The sequence below is a fragment of the Phyllobates terribilis genome, unplaced genomic scaffold (assembly GCF_046119375.1).
Source record: "Phyllobates terribilis strain yellow unplaced genomic scaffold, ASM4611937v1 Scaffold_390__1_contigs__length_1800157, whole genome shotgun sequence".
NCBI lineage: Eukaryota > Metazoa > Chordata > Amphibia > Anura > Dendrobatidae > Phyllobates > Phyllobates terribilis.
The window spans coordinates 668,222-688,070 of NW_027363150.1; the positions used below are offsets into that span (position 1 = coordinate 668,222).

The 19,849-nt window shown below is 46.4% G+C and overlaps 1 protein-coding gene across 1 annotated transcript in view; it reads left to right on the forward strand.

The window, feature by feature from the left end:
* Positions 1–1,713, forward strand: part of LOC141224329 (SH3 domain-containing kinase-binding protein 1-like) — an 87,538-nt gene extending 85,825 nt beyond the window's left edge. Inside the window, exons 6-7 of the mRNA XM_073666906.1 lie at positions 1,321–1,384; positions 1,591–1,713. Coding sequence (XP_073523007.1) covers positions 1,321–1,384; positions 1,591–1,713 — 187 coding nt within the window. The remainder of the gene's footprint in view (positions 1–1,320; positions 1,385–1,590) is intronic.
* The last annotated feature ends 18,136 nt before the right edge of the window (positions 1,714–19,849 follow it).

Below are 19,849 nucleotides of genomic sequence, written 5' to 3' on the forward strand. Positions count from 1 at the left end.
GGGGGGGTAGATTTCTTGATGGTAGTGACTGTAGACGTCCCTATGGTGGAGCATTTGGGACAGACTAGTTCTTTCTTGGTAGTGAAATTCTGGGATGCATGATATATTATAATCTATGCAATCTGTGAGTTCTATTTGCCAACGATAGGTAGCACCAAAGTAATTAATTTCAATAATTTAAATGGATGGTCAGTGGAACAAAAACGTCTTTATATTTAGTGCCATATTAAAATGCGAGAAGGATGGAGTAAATTGAAATATAAGACAGTGGAGTCTCTTGGCTAATGTGATGTAGTGTCTGAAGCAGGTCGTATAGTCACTGAGCATATCACCAGAGCAGCAATAAGGAGCCTGGTGTATCTGGCAGCAGAGTAGAGGAGATGATAGGGTAGCACATGTAACTATGGCACAGCAGGGATTGACCTAGGTGTGATTATAGTGGACGCACATAAATACATAACTGATTGGTTCAGTTGATTCTCACTTGGTTGCCTGAGTCTCTCCTGGAGATGAATACTGTGTCGCATCTCCTCCTAGGGATCCAGTACAATCACCATAGTGGGTAATCCTTTTGTGGACTGTCACTGCCATGTCTCCTCAGAACCTGCCCCCTTGGTTATTTCCAGCCTCAGAGGTCTCGCAAGCCAAACAAACCAAACTCCAACCCAAAGATGAAGGGTTTTTTAGGTGGTAGGTGTAGGTTGTACCACTGGTATCTTGCAATGGGGTGAGAGCTCAACTATGAATTTGAGGCTTCAGCATCAGATTTATTCAGATCCTGTCCAGACTAGGCTTGAAACATTGGTCCATGCGTAAGCAGTAAATTCATGGGCTCTATGCTTAAACATATGTAGGCCTAGGATTATTAAGAGGCTCGATGTGGAACCCAGGATGATGTGTCCACATCAGCTGACTGTTTTTTTTTATATATATTTGTTTTTTTTTGCAAATGAGCATTTGTCATCTGAACATTTGTTGCTTTTCTGGTGAACATTTGTCTGTGTCCAATATAAGCACAGGGTGATATATTAGATGAAAATTATCTGAAAATAAGATGCTTCTCCCTATGTATTATTCAGTATATGCAAAGAAGACTGTGAAATAGATAATCTGTGGAGCACATATCATCTCAGATCTCAGCACAGCTTACCCCAAGCAGTATTTCAGGAGTCAGATTCCTACTCAAACTATTTGGTTATTCGGATTCTCCACATGTTTCATTGTCCTTGTTCTTCACTTTGCTGCCTTTTAAAGTATAGTTTAGTATACTCGAGGTTACCCCAGAAAATTAATTCCATCGTTCTTGTATTTTTATTTTAGAAAAGAAATAAAACAATTACTGTCCGAGCTGGATGAAGAAAAGAAGATTCGTCTTCGATTACAGGTACATAATATTTGACTTGAAGCCCTTCCGAAATAGTAGTTTGGAAATGTATGCTGTAGTTGTGCTCTGACCACAGGTTCCAGTGATATGATAAAAGTCTGAAATTCTCAGAGTCCTGTTAGTACATCATCAATCATAGGCTTACTCATTAAAACGGTGTAAAGAAAATCCAGTTGTCTTTTTTCAATAATATACTTTTTATTAAGGGATGTTTTACAAAAGAAGGGAAAGGGAAAATAAAATATGATAAAGACAGTATAGTAGTATTACAACAGTTACATCATCCTAACAAAACTTTTAACTTGGAGGAAAAATCTGGAAAAGGATAGCCGGAGAGGAAGAAAGGAAAGAAAGGAAGGAAAGGGAGAGAGGAATGGGATGGGGAAAAAAGGGAAGGATGAATGAGGAAAACAGGGGAAAGGGAGGTGAAAGCAAAATAGATCATCTATAGTATAAATCCTTGTTATGGCATCACAGGATTTCAGTTTAATTATGTTAAAATAATAAATGATTTGTATACTTTCTGGCTAAAAGATGTTATTTGTTTGGAGAGGTATTCTTATTCAGGGAAAAGTATCCAGTATCCAGATCCAGAAAGACCATATAGAATAGTATTTCTTAAGAGAGCTGTTTCTTAACGCATAGGAATGTTCTAAAGAATTGTGAACTAACATTTTATCTATAATTTCTGAGATAGTAGGAACATTAACTGACTTCCATTTAGATTCAATAAGTAGCTTTGTTATAGCCAATATATGAATGGAAATATGTTTTATCTTCTGTGGGAGTAAATTTGAGTCAAGAGATAGAAGGGCTAGTTGTGGTGAAATATTAACTGTAGAGTTGTTGATTTTATTCAACAATTTAAAGATCTCTTTCCATATTAATGCAGCTTTAGAACATGTCCAAAAGATATGAAATACCGTATTTTTCGGACTATAAGACGCACCAGACCATAAGACGCACCTAGGTTTTAGAGGAGGAAAAAAAAAAAATTTGAGCAAAAAATGTGTTCATGATGCACTTTTAAGGGGGAGGGGGTCTTCTGCTGACACTGGTATAGGGGTAATGTCCCCCAATTCTGACAATATCCCCCATCCTGGTATATATGTCTCTCTCCTTCCTTTTATATGTGGTCCCCATCCTCATCCTGGTATGCCTGGCATCCCTCCATCCTGGTATGCATGGCACCCCTCATCCCTATCCTGGTATGCATGGCACCCCTCATCCCTGTCCTGGTATGCATGGCACCCCTCATCCCTGTCCTGGTATGCATGGCACCCCTAATCCCTATCCTGGTATGCATGGCACCCCTCATCCCTATCCTGGTATGCATGGCACCCCTCATCCCTATCCTGGTATGCATGGCACCCCTAATCCCTATCCTGGTATGCATGGCACCCCTAATCCCTATCCTGGTATGAATGGCACAGCAATCCCCATCCTGGTATGCATGGCACAGCAATCCCCATCCTGGTATGCATGGCACCCCTAATCCCTATCCTGGTATGCATGGCACCCCTCATCCTTATCATGGTATGTATGGCCCCTCATTCTAATCCTGGTATGTATGGCCCCCTCATCTTTATCCTGTTATGTATGCCGCCCTCAGCGTTATCCTGGTATGTATGGCCCCCTCATCTTTATCTTGTTATGTATGGCCCCCTCATCTTTATCCTGTTATGTATGCCCCCCTCAGCATTACCCTGGTATGTATGGCCCCCTCATCCTTACCCTGGTATGTATGGCCCCCTCATCCTTACCTTGGTATGTATGGCCCCCTCATCCTTTTCCTAGTATGCATGGTCCCCCTAATCCCTATCATGCTGCACATTAAAAAAAACACTCCTACTCACCTTTCTTCTCTCCTCCAGCGCTTCGTCCTGCCTGCCCACTCTGATCTCTCCATGTGAGCCGCGCATGGCGTCTCTACCATGCGCAAGGAGAGATCAGCTGCCGGAAGTCACTGCTCCCCACGCCGGTACTGTGTGCACGGGGAGCAGTGACTTCATGCTCCTTCATAGCCGACACACAGCGTAGCCGCGCTGCGGCTCCTGCTGCTGCCGGGCTACCGCGTGTGCCCGCTTATTAAAGGGCATGAATATTCACCCCCTCTCCATGCCCATGGGCGTGGAGAGAGGTTGAATATTCATGCCCTTTAACAGCGGGCACAGGCGATTCCGGCAACAGCAGGAGCCGTGCTGCGGCTACACTGTGTGCTGCTATTAAGGAGCGTGGGGAGCACTGAATATTCATTTTATTTAGCAGCGGGGACAATGTAGGCTGCAGCGGGCGGCTGCTGACTCCTGTACCCCGCTCCTTCACCGCTACTGCTCCCCCCACACCCCACATATATATACACCCCCCCCCTCCAACATTCGGACTATAAGACGCACCCCCCATTTTCCTCCAAAACATTGGAGGAAAAAAGGGCTTCTTATAGTCCGAAAAATACGGTAAGTTGGCTTTTTGTCCACAGTATCTCCAACATGAATCAGAGTAGTCCACAAAGGCTTTCTTTAGTCTGGCTGTACAATTCCTCTTCTGGAAGATTATGAAAAGTTTTTAGGGAGAGGAAGTTTATAATTGATTCGTTTTCTGCTATTTTCTGCTTTGAATAATAATATTAGCTTCAGAAGAAGCCTGGATATTTGGTAGGGCAATTCCCCCTTTTATTTTTGAATAGTAACATTTTTGCAATTCTCTGAAACTTTTTTTGCCATCTATAATTTGACAGTTGTTTATGAAGAGATTTAATCCATATTTCTGGGACTAGGATAGGAATTGTTCTGAAAATATACTGTAATTTAGGTAGTACTATCTTTTACCCGCGGCTTCGCTCGCATGGAATTTGGTCTGCCACATTAAGTTTCGTGACAGATCATTTTAATAGTAAAAAAAAATAATCTTAATAGTAAAAAAAAATAATCTTATTTAGTTACTCGCACATCCAAAATTTCAGATGTCTAACTTCAAAACTGACGGATTCCATACAATCTTTGAACCCCTATAATATTAAGAGGGAAACTCTTGAGGGTGGAATTATCAAATTTCCTTTCTTAGTGCTTATTTAAGCTATAATAGAACCTATCTGCAAATTTCAAGATGCTAAGCTCAGTGGTTTCGGCTGTGCGTTGACCGCTAGGTGTGTCAGTCAATCAGGCTTACAGTTTTATATAATCTTCGCCTGTATGGTGTGTTTATAAAAAGTAGCCCTATGTCCTTCCCCAGGCTTGAAATTATCCATATCAAATTTCATCACAAACGGATTACTAAACACTAGTGTTGAGCGATACCTTCCGATATCAGGAAATATCGTATCGGATTGGATCGGGCCGATACCCAAAAAGTATCGGATATCGCCGATTCCGATACCGGAAACCAATGCAAGTCAATGGGACACAAATATCGGAATGAAAATAAACCCTTTCTTTCCTTGTAGGTTAATTCTACATGAAGTAAAACAACTAAGAATAATGTAGAATGACATGAAAAGCCGGCAATTCATCAGCGGCATTCACCGGTACCCGACAATTTACAACAGAAAGAATAGAGCTTCACACATAGATTAGATAGATAGAAACATGTCAGTCACATATATATGAAGTACAGTGACAGTGTTGCTTACTGTACTTGTCATTTAGTGTAAAGGATTTATTAAAAAAAATATTAGTGTTTTCGTGCACCGTCTCTTTAAAAAAGCCGGCCGGCAATTCAGCATCTGTACCCAACAATTTATAACAGACAGAATAGAGCTTCACACATAGATTAGATAGATAGAAACATGTCAGTCACATATATAAGAAGTACAGTGACAGTGTTGCTTACAGAACTTGTCATTTAGTGTAAAGGATTTATTTAAAAAAATAATAGTGTTTTCATGCACCGTCTCTTTAAGAAAGCCGGCCGGCAATTCAGCATCTGTACCCGACAATTTAGAATAGAAGGAATAGAGAATCACACATAGATTAGATAGATAGAAACATGTCAGTCACATATATATGAAGTACAGTGACAGTGTTGATTACTGTACTTGTCATTTAGTGTTAAAATAAAGGATTTATTTAAAAAAAAATTGGCGTGGGGTTCCCCTTAATTTTAGGCTCTAGCGGAGGTTAAGCAGACAGCTGGGGCAAATGTTTGAAGCCTGGGAAGGGGGTAATACCCACGGAGCTTCCCAGGCTACTAATATCAGCCCCCAGCTGAATACCTAGCCTTTACTAGCTATTAAAATGGGGGACCCCCCCAAAAAAATGACGTGGGGTCCCCCCTAATTTAATAGCTAGCACAGGCTAGGCAGACAGCTGGGGGCTGATATTAATAGCCCAGGAAGGGTGCCATGAATATTGGCCCCCTCCCAGGCTAGAAACACCAGCCGTCAGCCGCCCCAGAAATGGCGCATCCATAGGATGCGCCAATTCTGGCACTTAGCCTCGCTCTTCCACGCTGCCCTGGTGCGGTGGCAGGGGGTAATAGGGTTGGGGTTGATGTCAGCTTATAATGCCAGCTGACATCAAGCCCAGGTTAGTAATGGAGAGGCGTCTATAAGACACCCCCATTACTAACCCCATAGTCAAAGTTAAAAGAAAACACAAACACCCAGAGTAAAGTCCTTTAATTGAAATAAAGACACAATTCTTTATTGTTCTAAATTAAACCATACTTACCATCACGCCCATTCCAGCTGAAGCCAACGATCTCCTGCAATAAAAGTAAAATAATAAAGCAACCTCATCCTTACCTTTCGATGGTTCCCAGGACAGCTCCAGCTCTGCTACATCGAGATGACAGGCTGGACCGCAGCAGAACGCCGCCATCCAGCCTGTCATCCCGCAGACACTGAGAAGAGCAGGCATGCTTGCGCTCCTCAGTGTCTCTCTGTGACGTCATCCAGATGAGCCGAGTTCATGTCCAATGAACTCAGCTCACCTCATGCACGTCACTGACAGCGTGGGAAAATTCTCCTGCACTCAGCGCTTCAGCGTGAGAATTCTCCCACGCTGTCAGTGACATACATGAGGTGAGGTCATGTCCAATGAACTCAGCTCACCTCATGCACGTCACTGACAGCGTGGGAAAATTCTCACGCTGAAGTGCTGAGTGCAGGAGAATTTTCCCACGCTGTCAGTGACGTACATGAAGTGAGCGGAGTTCATTGGACATGACCTCGGCTCATCTGGATGCCGTCACAGCCAGACACTGAGGAGTGGAAGTATGCCTGCGCTTCTCAGTGTCTGCGGGATGACAGGATGGATGGCAGCGTTCTGCTGCGGTCCAGCCTGTCATCTCGATGTAGCAGAGCTGAAGCTGTCATGGGAACCATGGAAAGGTAAGGATGAGGTTGCTTTATTATTTTACTTTTATTGCAGGAGATCGTTGGCTTCAGCTGGAATGGGTGTGATGGTAAGTATGGTTTAATTTAGAACAATAAAGAATTGTGTGTTTATTTCAATTAAAGGACTTTTTTCTGGGTGTTGTGTTTTTTTAAATACTTTACTAGAAATTCATGGTGGTCATGTCTAATATTGGCGTGACCCCATGAATTTTGGGCTTAGGGCCAGCTGATAATGCCAAGCTGGCCTTAACCCCTTTATTACCCAGTGAGCCACCGCACCAGGGCCCTGGATGAGTTGGGTACAGCGCCAGAAGATGGCGCTTCTATGAACGCGCCATTTTCTGGGGCGGCTGCGGACTGCAATTTGCAGCGGGGGTGGCCCAGAAAGCTTGGGTCTCCCTGCGCTGCGGATTCCAGCCCCCAGCTGCCTAGTTGTATCTGGCTGGGCACAAAAATAGGGCGAAGCCCCACGCATTTTTTTTTAAAATTATTTCATGAAATTCATGGAATAATTAAGAAAAAAAGGGCTTCCCTATATTGTTGTGTCCGGCCAGGTACAAATAGGCAGCTGGTGGTTGGGGGCAGCCTGTTCCTGCCTGCTGTACCTGGCTGGACACAAATATAGGGCGAAGCCCCACGTCAATTTTTTTTAAAATAAGTCCTTTATTTTAACACTAAATGACATTTGAGGAGTTAATAAAGATGCAGTCCCTAAATTATTATTTATTTTTTAATTAATTTTTCCCAAAACTTTTGACGTGGGCTTCGCCATATTTTTGTATGCCAGCCAGGTACAGCATCCAGCTTCTATGAACGCGCCATTTTCCGGGGTGGCTGCGCACTGCAATTTTCAGCGGGGGGAGGGGGGGGGGCAGAAAGCTTGGGCCTCCCTGCGCTGCAGATTCCATCCCCCAGCTGCCTAGTTGTACCTGGCTGGACACAAAAATAGGGAGAAGCTTCACGTATTTTTTTTTTTTAATTATTTCATGAAATTCATGAAATAATTAAGAAAAAAAGGGCTTCCCTATATTGTTGTGTCCAACCAGGTACAAATAGGCAGCTGGTGGTTGGGGGCAGCCCGTTCCTGCCTGCTGTACCTGGCTGGACACAAATATAGTGCGAAGCCCCACGTCAATTTTTTTTAAATCATTTCAGGAAATTCATGAAATAATTTAAAAAAATTGATGTGGGGCTTCGCCCTATATTTGTGTCCAGTCAGGTACAGCAGGCAGGAACGGGCTGCCCCCAACCACCAGCAGCCTATTTGTACCTAGCCGGACACAACAATATAGGGAAGCCCTTTTTTTCTGAATTATTCCATGAATTTCATGAATTTAAAAAAAAAAATACGTGGAGCTTCTCCCTATTTTTGTGTCCAGCCAGGTACAACTAGGCAGCTGGGGGCTGGAATCTGCAGCGCAGGGAGGCCCAAGCTTTCTGGGCCCCACCCGCTGCAAATTGCAGTCCGCAGCCGCCCCGGAAAATGGCGCGTTCATAGAAGCGCCATCTTCTGGCGCTGTACCCAACTCATCCAGGGCCCTGATGCGGTGGCTCACTGGGTAATAAAGGGGTTAAGGCCAGCTTGGCATTATCAGCTGGCCCTAAGCCCGAAATTCATGGGGTCACGCCAATATTAGACATGACCACCATGAATTTCTAGTAAAGTATTTAAAAAAAACACAAACACCCAGAAAAAAGTCCTTTAATTGAAATAAACACACAATTCTTTATTGTTCTAAATTAAACCATACTTACCATCACGCCCATTCCAGCTGAAGCCAACGATCTCCTGCAATAAAAGAAAAATAATAAAGCAACCTCATCCTTACCTTTCCATGGCTCCCACGACGGCTCCAGCTCTGCTACATCGAGATGACAGGCTGGACCGCAGCAGAACGCTGCCATCCAGCCTGTCATCCCGCAGACACTGAGAAGCGCAGGCATACTTCCACTCCTCAGTGTCTGGCTGTGACGGCATCCAGATGAGCCAACAATGAACTCGGCTCACCTCATGTACGTCACTGACAGCGTGGGAGAATTCTCCTGCACTCAGCGCTTCAGCGTGAGAATTTTCCCACGCTGTCAGTGACGTGCATGAGGTGAGGTCATGTCCCATGAACTCGGCGCACCTCATGCACGTCACTGACAGCGTGGGAGAATTCTCACGCTGAAGCGCTGAGTGCAGGAGAATTTTCCCACGCTGTCAGTGACGTGCATGAGGTGAGCTGAGTTCATTGGACATGACCTCGGCTCATCTGGATGACGTCACAGAAAGACACTGAGGAGCGCAAGCATGCCTGCGCTTCTCAGTGTCCGCGGGATGACAGGCTGGATGGCAGCGTTCTGCTGCGGTCCAGCCTGTCATCTCGATGTAGCAGAGCTGAAGCTGTCCTGGGAACCATGGAAAGGTAAGGATGAGGTTGCTTTATTATTTTACTTTTATTGCAGGAGATCGTTGGCTTCAGCTGGAATGGGTGTGGCGGTAAGTATGGTTTAATTTAGAACAATAAAGAATTGTGTCTTTATTTCAATTAAAGGACTTTTTTCTGGGTGTTTGTGTTTTTTTTAAATACTTTACTAGAAATTCATGGCGGTCATGTCTAATATTGGCGTGACCCCATGAATTTCGGGCTTAGGGCCAGCTGATAATGCCAAGCTGGCCTTAACCCCTTTATTACCCAGTGAGCCACCGCACCAGGGCCCTGGATGAGTTGGGTACAGCGCCAGAAGATGGCGCTTCTATGAACGCGCCATTTTCCGGGGCGGCTGCGGACTGCAATTTGCAGCGGGTGGGACCCAGAAAGCTTGGGTCTCCCTGCGCTGCAGATTCCAGCCCCCAGCTGCCTAGTTGTACCTGGCTGGACACAAAAATAGGGCGAAGCGCCACACATTTTTTTTTTTAATTATTTCATGAAATTCATGGAATAATTAAGAAAAAAAGGGCTTCCCTATATTGTTGTGTCCGGCTAGGTACAAATAGGCAGCTGGTGGTTGGCGGCAGCCCGTTCCTGCCTGCTGTACCTGGCTGGACACAATTATAGGGCGAAGCCCCACATAATTTTTTTTTAATTATTTCATGAATTTCCTGAAATAATTAAAAAAAAATTGACGTGGGGCTTCACACTATATTTGTGTCCAGCCAGGTACAGCAGGCAGGAACGGGCTGCCCCCAACCACCAGCTGCCTATTTGTACCTAGCCGGACACAACAATATAGGGAAGCCCTTTTTTTCTTAATTATTCCATGAATTTCATGAAATAATTAAAAAAAAAAAAACGTGGAGCTTCTCCCTATTTTTGTGTCCAGCCAGGTACAACTAGGCAGCTGGGGGATGGAATCTGCAGCGCAGGGAGGCCCAAGCTTTTTGCCCTCCCCCCCCCCGCTGAAAATTGCAGTCCGCGGCCGCCCCGGAAAATGGCGCGTTCATAGAAGCTGGATGCTGTACCTGGCTGGCATACAAAAATATGGCGAAGCCCACGTCAAAAGTTTTGGGAAAAATTTATTAAAAAATAAATAATAATTTAGGGACTGCATCTTTATTAAGTCCTCAAATGTCATTTAGTGTTAAAATAAAGGATTTATTTAAAAAAAAAATGGCGTGGGATCCCCCATAATTTTAGTCTCTAGCGGAGGTTAAGCAGACGGCTGGGGCAGATGTTTGAAGCCTGGGAAGGGGGTAAAACCCACGGAGCTTCCCAGGCTACTAATATCAGCCCCCAGCTGAATACCTAGCCTTTACTAGCTATTAAAATGGGGGACCCCCCAAAAAAAAATGACGTGGGGTCCCCTCTATTTTAATAGCTAGCAAAGGCTAGGCAGACAGCTGGGGGCTGATATTAATAGCTCAGGAAGGGTGCCATGAATATTGGCCCCCTCCCAGGCTAGAAACACCAGCCGTCAGCCGCCCCAGAAATGGCGCATCCATAGGATGCGCCAATTCTGGCACTTAGCCTCGCTCTTCCACGCTGCCCTGGTGCGGTGGCAGGGGGTAATAGTGGTGGGGTTCATGTCAGCGCCAGCTGCCATGAAGCCCAGGTTAGTAATGATGGCCGTCTATATGACACCCCCATTACTAACCTACAAAGTGTTAAAAAGAAAAAACACACTACACCCAGAAAAAATAATTTATTTGAAATAAAACACCATTTTATTTAATTCTTAGTTTACTAAAAAAAAAATAGTTACCTGTCCACGTTCCTGCGCTGATCTCCCATGCACAGCTGTCACATCTGGAGATGGTGACAGCTGTGCATGGCTGCTGTAAGCTCAGGCTGCCGGGAACACGTCCGCTCCCGGCAGCGGGAGCCACTGACTGAGGTCACCGGAGTGCATTCAGGCAGCGCAGCTCCGGAGACCTCCTTTACGGCAGTGCTGTACTGTGGGAATTTCTCACGATACAGCAGTGCCGTAAAGGAGCTAACCGGAGCAGCGCTGCCTGAACTCCGGTGAACCCTTACGGCCCCGTCATTCTAGCGGCGGCAGCGGTTCAGAGCGGTCACATTCTATGTGGCTGCTCTGAACTGGAGATCTTCGTGGGACACTCGTGGACTACTACGGAGGGGTAAGGATAAGGTTGTGGTTTATTATTTTATATTTTATTACAGGAGATCGATGGCTTCGGGGAATTAGGTGTCTTGGTGAGTATAGGTGTAGTTTTTTATTTTTTACTTTATTTCAGGTGGCGATCGGCGGGGACAGGTAATGTATGAACTAATTTCTTTTAGGTAACCACTGGCCACCAATGACATGTTTTTAACATTTATTGGGGACACAGTAGGGCAATTTAAATAGCAGGATCAGGCTGATGGGAACTACTGCTCCCATCGAGCTGATCCTGCTGGCAGGAGTGGACGGGGGACAGACATAGGCCGATGGGAGTAGTAGTGTCACATCGGCCTATGTCTGCCCGCACACACACCCGCACACACACACACCCCGCACACACACACACCCCGCACACACACACACCCCGCACACACACACACCCCGCACACACACACACACACACCCCGCACACACACCCGCACACACACCCGCACACACACACCCCGCACACACACACACCCCGCACACACACACACCCCGCACACACACACACCCCGCGCACACACACACACACACACACACACCCCGCGCACACACACACACACACACACACACCCCGCACACACTAATCATGACGGGTCTGGGAGGTGAGGCTGACCTGTGCGGCCGTGGGAAAGTTCATGTGAGTTCATGCAGTCAAGCATGAACTCACATGAACCCTCTGAGGGCACCGCGGCTACTTCAAATGAACAGCTGATCGGCATCACCTGATACCTCAGCTGTTCATTTGAAATAACCGGCGGGAAAGCGCAGCACAGAACGGGAAAGCCGGCGGTGAAGTCTTTTCACTGCCGGCTTCCCCGCCCGGGTCCTTCGCTCCTTGGTGCTGCGCTCCCCGCCCGGTCCTAATTTACGATCGGGATGGGAGGTGGCGAGGGGAGCGGAGGATCGGGGTGGGAGGCTGCGGGGAAGCAGTATGGGGCTGCGTGATTGTTTAAAAGCCGGCGGCTTTTTACCGCGCGCCGGCTTTTAAACAATCAGGAGAATTCTCCCACGCTGGGATGGCATTCTGATGACAAGCTGGATCGCAGCTGAGCGCTGCCACCCAGCTTGTCATCCTTCACAGACACTGCAGAGCGCAGGCATTATGGGAACTTCCGATTCCGGTATTCGATATTATAAAAGTATCGGAATTAAGTATCGGAATTCCGATACAGTGAATATCGGCCGATACCCGATATTTCAGTATCGGAATGCTCAACACTACTAAACACTGATTAATAAACAGGACGGACTGAAGTTACTTGCGTTTAATATTGTTCGTGTTAGTAAAGAATTAGTATGTAATTGGAATAATGGACATCTGCAGGTAATTTATCTATATGTTTTTACTGCAATATACTCCTGTAAACTATGTTATTTGATTTCTTTCGTTCAGCGAAAATATGTTGATTTTGCGATTTAGAAACACGTGAGCAAGCTACGTATAGCTGACCGTGGGAAAACCAGGGCGTGCCTAAATGTATCCCCGCTACCTTCAAAGTTTGCCCTTGCGATTTATTGATGGTCATTGAAAGTGCAACTTTAAGTGGGAACTGCAAACGTTTGAAATTAAAGGGTAAGTTATTGGGTATTATTGGGATGCGTGGTATAAGAATATTTTCACCCTTAGCTTCTCCAGTTAAAATTGTGGCCTTTACAATGTGCCTGCCTAGTTCAGTGACTCGCAATCCAGTGCCATTACATAATCTCGGGGCGTCCAAGTTGCGCATTAACAAAACGGGTATACCGACCTTTAATTCGAGCTTATGAGATGGGACCCCGGATAGCTCCAAAGAGTTAAGAAACTCCACGGGGTAGCTCGTAGAGTCTTCAGATGACATGACTGTGTCGATGGAGTTGTAGGTTGTTGCATCGCTGGTTACTTGGTCCAAGATAATTTTATTGATTTTCGCAACTGTTTCATTTCTTGGTGCTAGTATAGTTCTTTCACATAGCCAATTTTCATCGTGGATGTTTTGTTGCAAATTTGGAAAAACTTGAGCAATAAGTGCGTCTTCCGAATCCACAACATGACAAAATTGGTTAGTGAATAGAACCATACCTTCTTCGTCAGTTTCGATTCGACCTTCACCGATCTCGAGCAGTTTCTCAGCGTACGCGCCCGACTCTAGATCACTGAATAACTGGACACGCATGTTGGTGGTGAGGTGCAGCTTTTCAACTTTGGTCCATAAATATGAGGATTTCAGACATGCGTTAATTTCGTCTGCTGCAGTGCCTCGCTCGATGACAGGCAAAGTTTGCCTAAAGTCCCCAGCCAATAAAACAACCACACCACCCATTATTGTTTGTTTACTGTGTAAGTCTTGTAGACAACGATCAAGAGCTTCGATGGCGCGTTTGTGTGACATTGTGCACTCGTCCCACACGATTAGTTTGCACTGTTGCAACAGGAGGCCACGGGCGCTGCTCTTGCTGATATTACACGATGGGGTTTCTTCGTTCACCAGATTAAGAGGTAATTTAAAGACTGAATGTGCCGTCCGTCCACCGCTTAGCAATGTTGCAGCAATTCCAGAGGAAGCCACAGCTAATGCAACGTTATGACCGCTACGAATTTTTGCTAAAAGTAAATTAAGCAAGAAAGTTTTTCCTGTACCACCCAGGGCATCAAGGAAAAAAAGTCCGCCTTCACCATTCTCAACTCATCCTACTATTTTGTGATAAATCTCTCTTTGATCAGGTAGCAAACGTGGCTCAGTTTCGCAAACGTGAGCGTCCAACTGGTTGGTATCATAGCTTAGCTCTTTTATCAACTCGTTCGACAGCTCTCCTCTACGCCGCGGTGAGGGTAGACCAAAATCGGACAATTTCTTTCCAGAAATTATTAATATTTTGTCCTCGATAAGCCCCAACGCCTCATTGAAACAGAGATCATCGTTAACGTGATCCATTCTTTCAAATCTGTGCATGATATCCTCTGATAACGCAGTTTTATACTTGTGCCAGAGTTGTAGAGGATTGGATAAACCGCAAGTGCATATCAATATGGCAAACAGCTCTCTTATTTGCGCCGGGGAGCGACATAGCACGGCCTCTTCTAAGGTGGTATCCCAGTGGTTGTCATCTTCCAACAACCCCATCTTCTCACACACCTGCCGAAAAGTTGCAAGTTCTTGACTTTCAAATGTTTTTAAATCCGAGAAGTTGGTTGGACCCCTTATTACATTCAGCAGCATACGCAAGCAATAACATTCAAAATTGCTAACGTGCACCGTGTAAATGCGACCTGGAGCGTCTCCTGCCTTTACACCTGGCCAGCCATCGACAGGTGTTCCTTGTAGACGACGTTTCCATTGCTTCCGTGCCACATTCCAAGTATAGTAGCGAGGCACGTCAATGTAAAGTAATGTTTTTGCAAACGTATCACTTTGGCACAACAGGAAAAATGCCGTTAGTGTAGTTTTAGGTGGTGCTTCTAATCTCTCTCTAAAATTATTTTCCATAAAGTAAACCCTCTCGCTATTGGGTAAATGAATCGCGAGATGAGTGACGGTTGGGTGTCTCTCGTGCAGAGGTAGACCTAAGATCCGCCACGCTGCTTCGTTACTACTAACATATCGGCCGGTTCTAAAGGTCTGCACCTCATCTCTTGGGTCAATGTTAACATTCCCTTGCTGGCGGATATTAAAAATAGCCTGGTCGCTACCCTTATTAATATATTTACAAATATATTTTATCGCCTGTACCGTATTACAGAACTCTACATTTAAATGAGAATTAAAATTTTTTGATAAGAGTGGAGAATATGGGACCACCCAGCTATTGTCCACCAATATTTCCTGTGTTCCTCTACGGGTTTTTATAATCGTCGTGCGTCCACCATTCTCTGGTGCTCTGCGCCTGTACAAAGGATAACCTTTGTCATTGGTTTGAGTATCTTTTAAAAGCTTCCTCGGATATTTTTTGGTACATTTTCCTTCCTTCATGCATGGCGATGAAGAATTGAATGTACCACATGGCCCGTGAATCATATTCTTTGTCACTGTATCATAGAGCTTTTGATCGGTTTCTGGGTTTGGTATCTCAGCACATATGATTTCGTCAATTTGGTTCGGATGCAATTTTTCCTTTAACCACAGCAGTAAGTGCACATGAGGCAAACCTCGCTTTTGCCACTCGATCGAGTACATGAAGCATTGCATATCACCAAATATGTTACCTTTTGTAAGTAGAGCTACCAACTTCTGTACTTTTATTCTACTCGAGCTGTTAAGTCATGTCTGTCCGTTGAATTTTGACCAGCCATAAGCTCTTTGGTGATTTCTGGCCAAGCGGGGTTGCAAGTCATTGTAATAAATAAATCAGGCCTCCCATAATTACGTACGTATGTGAACGCATCTTGTGTGTATTCGTGTAGGTATCTCGGGCTATTTAGAAATGATGACGGGAGAATCACCATCTGACCTAAGTTATTTGGATCCAAATCCGCATCATTTCTTATTGCATCTTGCAAGTGAATATAATTTTCTGCGCGCAGTTTTTTTTTATTTAAAGAAATGAACCTTAAGCGCTCACTTTCCATCTTTACATACATGTCGACCAGAAACTAATGAAGTAGGAGCCTACACTTAAGCATCAAATTAAAATCGCTGCGACGGACCATCAAGTGAAAGGCATAAAAATCTTTGCAGGACACGTTTTTGCTTGGCATTGCTTGTTTGGTAATTGGATTTATCTGAGGAATATCAATGCTGTACCCCTCTTGTCCTTTCCATAAAATTATTGGGTACTCGAGAGCGTCATAGAATCTATGTGTACCCTAGTGAGCATGCCATCGCGCGTCTGCACAACGATGTCCCGAGACATAGTTTGTTCGCTACTAACTATTACAGCAGCTATTTCATTTGTAGTAGGGGCATTGAATCGTCTCTCATGTTGACCACGTGTTACACGGTCTGGGTGAATCACTACTTTGAAATGATCGTCATTGATCATTCTGTCTCTAGCCGTTTTAAATTCATGCACCAAAATGTTGTGGTCGTGAAGTACTCGTAATTTTTTAACTATGTTTCTATCTGCGCTTTGCACGCACTCAGTACGCCTGTTGATTTGTTCTTCTTCGTCACCTATGAAATAAACTTGTAAAAATTGTGGTTGCGAAATGGACGTAGGAATTAAAGAACCGATACCGTGGTATACTTGTCCTTGTATTGTAAAGGTCGGGCAAAACCCAGGCATTGAGACAATTTGATCTGCTCCAAAAGACGTCATATGAAAACACATGTTGTATTTTCTTATATTATTTAGAAAAAGGTGAGATTCATCAGTTTCATTAGAGAAAAGCTCTTTTAAAGGTTGAACTGGCTCGTCTATATAAGGAAGAGCTACTTTCCCGCCCAAACAACACATACCTGCTGCTTCCTCTTTCCACTTAAGAGCTCCGCAATATTTGCAATCTATGGTCATTGCTTCTATTTTTATAAGCTTGTGAGTTTCATAATCAAGAGTCTCGTCATACTCAAATGCAGCTTTATTAAACAATATCCATGTATTTCTTGTAAATGTTTGACGCCGCTGTGCTGCCCTTTCAGCAACAGTGCGTCTGCGAGATTCGGCCATTTCATAAGTTTCAGTGGCTCTTTGGGACGCCATGTAAGTCGCTTGCTGCTGACGTCGAGCTTGGGACTGTTCTGGAGTTTCAGCAGCCGGTTGAGACGCCAGATACTCCGCATGCTGTTCACGTCGGGCTTGGGACTGTTCTGGAGTTTCAGCAGCCCGTTGAGACGCCAGATACTCCACATGCTGTTCACGTCGGGCTTGGGACTGTTCTGGAGTTTCAGCAGCCGGTTGAGACGCCAGATACTCCGCATGCTGTTCACGTCGGGCTTGGGACTGTTCTGGAGTTTCAGCAGCCCGTTGAGACGCCAGATACTCCGCATGCTGTTCACGTCGGGCTTGGGACTGTTCTGGAGTTTCAGCAGCCCGTTGAGACGCCAGATACTCCGCATGCTGTTCACGTCGGACTTGGGACTGTTCTGGAGTTTCAGCAGCCGGTTGAGACGCCAGATACTCCGCATGCTGTTCACGTCGAGCTTGGGACTGTTCTTGAGTTTCAGCAGCCCGTTGAGACGCCAGATACTCCGCATGCTGTTCACGTCGGGCTTGGGAATGTTCTGGAGTCTCTGCAGCTCTATGTGCCGCACAACGCACCGCCTGCTCAAGCCTTCGTTGCTCGGCTTGTTGAGACGTCTCATCACGTCTAATTATTTTCATAGCTCGCGCTTTATTAGAGCTTTGCGAAATGTTAGACTTACGCTTTCGCGGCATTTTTATAAGTACTAATTACAAAATAGGTACTTAGTAAAGTTCAAACAAAATACTAAAACAATCTAATTAGTTATATTACGATCGCTGTACAGACGATATCAGTTGTATATGACTGGTCTATGAGGAGCAGCTGTGGCGCGGTTACCCATAGCAACCATTCCCAGTGCTCTGTGGGAGCTGAGCGCAGCCTGCTGGTGCTGTGGGTGACATGCTGCGCTGCACACACACAGGGCTGTGCTGCACACAGGAGGGGAGGACGCCATGCTGTCAGGCTGCAGTGTGTGTGTAGCACCCTGAGGATTCGGCTGCTACAGGGGTATTGCACCTCAACCCAGAGGTGTGATATTCCACTCCCGGGTAAGGATGGAGTCTGAAACTGAGCCCAGAAAGCTGCATGCACTACACACATCCCATTTCCGAGGAACAGACCAACGGTACTCCCACTTAGAAATGTGCAGGTACGACCGAGTCTGTTCCTGGCTGGAGTGGGAGGGGGGTGGTACATCCCAGTAGTGTAGGGGCAGATAGGGGGAGCAGCCTGGGTAAAGATAGGAGCTCATTGGGTGCTGGTCACCTGAGCTCACACATAGAGGGAGTATATAAGGTGGGCACCATCTTAGATCAGGGTCAGTCGGTCAGTCTGCCACAGTCAGTCAGTCTGTGAGAAGCCAGAGGAAGAGGAGCAGAGCAGCCCCAGAGAGAGTGAGAGTGGAGCAAGAAAGACCCAGAGAGGGTGAAAGAAAAGGACTCTGAGAACCCAAAGTCCATCACCGGGTGAAGAGTTGGCAACTGGGTACCGGATCCCAAACTGGTGGGGGCTAAAGCACACCCTAGCCAGAGACCGGAGGCCGTGGGCAGGATCTGCCACGGCCACCCACCACATCCACCCTGAAGGCAAACCACGTGTAGGGTCAGGGAACCCAAGGCCAAGGGTCTCCCAACAGAAGGCCCGAGGGAGCTGGACCTAGGTGGATCCCTGGTGGGGACGGCCAGAAGACAGGACAGGAAGGAGGGCTCAGGGTCACGCTCCGGACTTGCTTGGGGGTTGGCTGAATCCAGGACCTGGTGGACGCAGCACGGCTCGGGTGGTCACTTGAAGCTGGAGTGACCGGAACATCAGCAGTAAGTAAATACCCTAAACTGCACAACCCGACTCTGTCTTTAATTACCATCTATGCTGCACCACCACAACCCCCATCCTCTGCACCTGACCCCCTGAGGCTATACCCCACCCGTTGGGGGTTATACTATCAAAAGCTGCACCAACACCATCAGCCTCAGCGGACCCTGCTGCAGCGGCGGCCGTAGTGACCGCAATACAACGGGTGGCGTAGTCGACATAAAGAACTTTATAACATCTGTAGGACTGCCACATACTCTGAGCTTGACACCCTGGGCACGGACCGGGTCACAGCCACTCGGAAACTACAACCCCCATCTGATCCGGCTCCGGGTATTCCCCTAAAGAATATGGCCCAGGGGGTGCGTCAACTTTGGCGTAGTCGGCAGGATTACGTGCCCACAACAACCGGGTACTGCGTGCCTGAAGAAAAGAACAAGTTTACCTCAAAAAGAAGTCTCCTGCCGGTTCCGGAGGGTCCCCGCCATCGGACTCCATCACAGATCGATTCCCGCCGGTTGTCCGCCATTAACAGCTTTTTCCCGCCATCTGCAGAGTTTCCCGCCACTGGGAGACGATTCCCGCCATTTCCAAAGGTTTCCCGCCTTGGAAGAGCGGACGCCATTATGGGCGTGCCAGAGGGTGGCAAGAGGCCACCTCCCATCGTGGGCCAGGACCGAAAATGGCACCAAAAGTGGAAACCGCCCCCACCAACAGAGACTGTGATGCTAGAGGTGTCTGTCAGCGTGAAAGAACTGCCCCTGGAGCTGACAATCACCAAGTGGCCCCGGGACCGCCCTCGAAGTGGGAGGACTGAGAAGAAGGGAGCAAAGATGGGTGTCGCCTGGAGCAGTCTGGAGAGGGCGCACCCGGAGACAAGAAGCCTAGAGCTGAGTCCAGAAGAAGCTTACCCGGAGATGGGAGAAGAGCAGAGCAGCACCGGCCCGCTGGCCAGGAGCCTGCCGGGAACAGCAGAAGGAGAGCAGAGCAGCACCGACCCGTTGGTCAGGAGCCTGCTAGAAGCAACGACCCCACTAGGCCTAGTGGAGGTCCTAGCACAGCTCCCCCGAGACCGGGAGTGTGCGCAGACCGCTCTGGAGGGCCTCGCACGGAGGATGGCCCGGGTGCAGCG